Here is a 5,188-nt window from a genome sequence, read left to right as displayed (position 1 = left end):
GTAATATGGTATACACACGTCTAAATGTGTATGAGAGAAACATGCAACATTGTTAATAGGTGTAGTAGTTTGTCATTCATTGCCTGTGAGCCTTTCCTAAGTATAGGCCCTAGTGTGATAAGGGCTCATGGTCTGAACCATGGCCTTCCCTAAATACCTGACAAATGATATTCCCAAAAGTTGAATGTTGGTTCACAGAACAGAAGTGCCTTACCCTCAGTCCCACTGAAGCCAGAGACAGAGCTGAACTGGTAACCTGGTTATCTGGATATATTTATTGGAGAGCAATACAACATTGCAACAAGGGCTACAATTATCCTTAGCATCACTTCACCATTGCATAGAAGTTAGCTCTAAAATCTAAAGGAGAATTAATAAAACAATCCATTCCATATTTGGCCTTCAACACTACCAGCATGCATACGAAAATAGAGAAGTAACAACAGAATTCAAGGAAATCATTTGGAATCTCTCTCAGTAAATGCTAGCAGGAGGTGTTATATCTCTCAGAACCCTCGGCAAAGTATTATTATTTGTTCTCCACCAGCTTGTAGAACCATTATTCTACCCATGATATTTTTTGTTTCCTGTTCAAGGTTAGTTTCCTGCTCCATAATTTTCTTATGGCACTTTTCACCTCCTTATTTCTCAGGGTATAGATCAATGGATTCAGCATGGGAACAATAATTGTATAGAAAACAGAGACCATCTTATCTTCTGAGAAGGTGGTGGAAGGGCGTAAATAGATGAACATAGGTGGCCCCAAAAATAGAATAACTACAACAATATGGGAAGCACAGGTGGAAAGAGCTTTCCGACGTCCTTCCGAAGAGTGAGTTCTCAGGGAAAATAAGATGACAACATAAGATCCGAATAACACAAAAAAACAGACAATGGCAATCATCCCACTATTTGCAACAACTAAGAAGCCAACAATGCGAACATCAGTGCAGGCCAGCTTCAGCAAAGGGAAAACGTCACAAAAATAATGGTCAATCACATTAGGCCCACAGAAGGGGAGCTGAAAAGTCAGGAGAGTCTGTGCGAAAGAATGAATAAATCCCCCCACCCATGATGCGACCACCATCCGGTTGCACACACATTTGCTCATGATGGTAGTGTAATGAAGAGGTTTGCAGATTGCAATATAACGATCATAGGCCATCGCTGTGAGTATGAACACCTCAGAAGCAGTAAGGAAATGCATTAAGAAGTGTTGTGCCATGCAACCATTGAAGGAGATGACTTTCTTCTCAACAAGCATATCTGCAATGAGCTTTGGGGCCGTTACAGAAGAGAAGGAGAGGTCTAGCAAAGACAAGTAAGTCAGAAAGAAATACATGGGAGAGTTCAGATTCTGGCTGCTCTTTATAGTAACAATAATGAGGAGGTTTCCAAACACAACAAGTATATAGAAGAGCAAAAATAACGCAAAAAAGACTTTCTCTAACTCCTGATCCTGGGAGAGTCCCAGAAGAATGAATTCAGACACATTATGTACCTGTTCCATAAATCCAGAGTAGGTGATACACAGAGAGCATGAAGAATATTCACCTGCCAGACACAAAATGAGAACATAAGTGGTTAACATATCTTAATGAATAACAATAACACTAGTAAGGTAGATGCAATAGGAACAATAACATTTGATGTTCAACTCAAATTGAAAATGTACATGAATACTATTTAGTAAAGAAATCAATGTGGTTTGATTTTTTTCAGGATTCATCATATTCTTCACACTCAAAAATAAGGCTAAATCATAAAAAAAAAATTGAATTTTAGCAGAAAGATCCACCTCATCTGTCCTTGGAACTGCTCATTCCAATACTTGGACCACCCTCATCATCAGAAAGTGGCTCCTAATCTCCACCCTAAATTACCTGTGCTGCAGCTTGAAGTGATTGCCCCTAAAACAAAACCACTCTCCACCCTCCCTATAATTTCCCTTCAGGGATTGAAGACTGTTACGAAACTGCCCTCTTCATTCTTCTCTTCTCTAGATGAAATAACCCTAGCTCTTTCATCATTTCCTCATCAGTCTTGTTTATCAGGCTTGCAATAATTTTTGTTGTTCTCAGCTGGATTCTCCAATCTGCCCACATCTTTTTTGAAATATGGAGTCCAGAACTGGACACAGTACTCCAAGTGAGGTTTCACCAGTGTTGAATAGGGCAGAAAAATTACTTCCCTTGATTTTCATGTGACACACCTCTTAATACAACCCAGGATGCTGTTGACTTTTTTTTTTTTGCAACAAGATCACACTGTTGGCTTATATTAGCCTATGGCCTACTGTAACCCTCAGGTCCTTTTCTAAAGTTGTGCAGCCTGGCCAATCTGTATTTGTGCATGTGTGGAAGTTTAGCCATGTGCTCCCAAAGTAAAACTACCATCTCTCCCAGTTGGACTGGATAGTCTCCATTAAACTTGCCCACCATGACATAGATAGAAACAAGGAAGCAACCAGAGATGAATGTAGTCCTATGAGATAAGGTTGGCATTAGTTCTATGACTTACAAGGTTGACTCCTCTTCACAGGGCTCCACCATCCACATACCCTGCCCTCACCATACCTGATCTTATGAATTTACTTTTATTAGTTCTCTCCAATAGGATTCCCAATCTCCAGACTGCCTTGCTCAGCCCCTGAGTGGCTGGTGTCTTGCTCTTGGTCATTTGCCCCGTTCTTCCCTGCACAGGTCCTAAGCTGGCCACCTTGCAGTTCATCTCTGTCCTTATTCCTCAGGATGGAATCACATTGGGCCAATGCCCCAAACTCACATACTCACCCAGCTCTGTCTCTCACTTCCTCTGGGTCCCTAGAACAGAATTCCATGCCTACTGGACTCAAGCTCACTGGTTTGGATGCTGCAGCTGCCTCATCTTCCCAACTCTGCAGGTAAGTCTGTCTTCAGGGCAATGAATCTAGTGAGAAAGTTCTTTCCAATATCCAACCTAAATTTCCCCTGATGCAACTTGAGACATTGCTCTTAGTCCTGTACCCTACAGCAACAGAAAATAGTCTATTTCCCTCCTTTTTATAACCACCCCTTTGGGGATTCTAAAATTGTTATCAAATCCCCCCTCAGTTTTCTCTTTTATAGATTAAATACTCCTAGTTCTTTCAGCCCTTCTTCGTAATGTGTTTCTCAGACCTCTAATCATGTCTATTCATCCCATCATGCTGAATCTTAGCCCTACCCTCCAGAGCATCTACAACTCCACCCAAATTAATGCCTTCTGCATTTTTTTTCTAAGTGTGCACTCAGGATACTTCATGATTTTTTTTCTGTTATATCATGAACTTAATAAATCATACTCAGTGTTTAAATAAGTGTTTCATAAAGAAAATTAGATGAGAATTGTAAAAAAAAGAAAAAAAAAGAATGTTACATAGTAAACTAAATAAAAAAATAAATTAAAAAAACCAAAACAACCCTTAGGAGCCAATCAGGGTATTGTGAATAATGTGATTCTAGTACTATTATATTTCCTGGTCTTAGGGCTTGTTATATCTTGCACTTTGAGCTGCTCAGATGTTGATCAGTGTTAGTGCTAGCTCAAATTTAGAGCAGTCACACCTTAAGGGTAAAAACCTTTCCCCCCCCCGGTCAACCAACTCCTCACCTTTTTTTTTGGTTTGGTTTGAATTTTCATCAACATTCAGAAACAAAAATCATTATAAGACCATTTGTTTCAGGATTTCAATTTAACAACACCCCTTCCCCCTCCAAATATATATTTTTGACCAACATGATTAAAAAATATTAAGCCTGAAGCCATTCATTTGGGGGGAAATATGTTGGAAAAGTTTTGACATATTTTACTGAACTCTTGACTAACTCAATAGTTTGAAGCAAATTCATCAGTGTACTTTGGCTGTTTTGTGTTACTCCATCTATAGAAGCCATCGTCCTTTCTGCACAAACCGTTGAAGTACTATCAGAGCACTGGAAAGCAATGGAAACCCATTGGTGCACTGAACCCCTCATGTATTAGCTTGGAAACTTGAAATGATTTGAATAAATTTCCTTTCCTCTAAAGGTAAGGGTCAGGAAGTGAAACTAATTTTGATGAAAGTTTGTTCCATTTTTAAAAAAAGAAGACAGAAATTACTTGGGCAATTATCAGCTGTTTATCCTTTTAGATTTGGTTTTTAAATTGATGAACATACAACTTGGGACAGAGATTTAATTTTTATGCAGTGGAACAGGACAATTTCATGGACGTCAGCTCATCTAATGATGACTCTTTTGATTTTTAAATACTGTTTCTGCAGTTGGGGAAAAGGGAATATTTTCTGTAGTCTTCATTGATTTGTAAATGGCAGAGGCCACCTCTAATAGAAACTTGTGAGAGCAGGTCTTAGGTCTATGCTATTTGATATTTGAATTTCCTTCACTTGTAAACATTGCCCAAGTACGGCTGTGCGAATCTTTGCTGGCTGTTTCATTTTGATGCTGTTTCGAGCTTGAAACAGCAAAATCAAAATGAAACGAAGGGCTTTGAAAGCATTTCAAAAGTTTCAAAATGTTCTGAATTTTGAAGTAGCCAACCAGGTGGTGGGAGGCATGGGAGAGCCAGGGCTGCATTCTGATCAGCTCCGCAGACCCAGGCGGCTCAGCCCGGTGGGCAGCACAGCCCTGGCTCTCCCCAACTCCCACTGCCAGGCTGCATTCCATGGGGTTGGCGGAGCCAATCAGAGCACAGCACTGGCTCTGCTCACCTCCCCGCACCAGGTTGCACTCTGCCAGCTCCATGGAGTTCAGCCTGGTGGTGGAAGGCGGGCATAGGCAGTGCTGTGCTCCGTCTCCTGCCACCGGGCTGAGTTCCACTGGGCTGTATGTTGCTGGGAACTGAGCCCAGTGGGTGGAAGTGCCTCCCACCGCCAGGCTCCATTCCCAGTGCTGGGAAACTGCCAGGCTGGGGGAGCCCAGCCGGGCTCCATTGCCAGCACTGGGAAGCCTCCCCCAGCTGGGCTGAGTTTCCCAGCACTAGGAACAGAGCCCAGCTGGAGGAAGTGCCCCCCACCCCAGCTGGGCTCTGTTTCCAGCACTGGGAAATGCCCCCCTCCTCCCTCCGCAGCCAAGCTGAGTTTCCCAGCACTTGGGAATGGAGCCCAGCTGGGGGAGGCGCTTCACCCAGCTGGGCTGACTTTCTCAGCACTAGAAACAGAACCCGGTGG

General features: G+C 42.1%; 1 protein-coding gene across 1 annotated transcript; it reads right to left on the bottom strand.

The window, feature by feature from the left end:
• Positions 1-559: 559 nt before the first annotated feature.
• On the bottom strand, positions 560-1,519 carry LOC102380597 (olfactory receptor 4S2-like). The gene has a single exon (XM_006036061.1). It carries the CDS (start codon positions 1,508-1,510, stop codon positions 560-562), a length of 951 nt encoding a protein of 316 aa, XP_006036123.1. The 5' UTR covers positions 1,511-1,519.
• Positions 1,520-5,188: the final 3,669 nt, after the last annotated feature.

Source organism: Alligator sinensis, unplaced genomic scaffold, assembly GCF_000455745.1.
Source record: "Alligator sinensis unplaced genomic scaffold, ASM45574v1 scaffold287_1, whole genome shotgun sequence".
Lineage (NCBI taxonomy): Eukaryota > Metazoa > Chordata > Crocodylia > Alligatoridae > Alligator > Alligator sinensis.
Note: the sequence above shows the minus strand (reverse complement) of the source record. Positions and strands in the feature narration are given on the sequence as shown.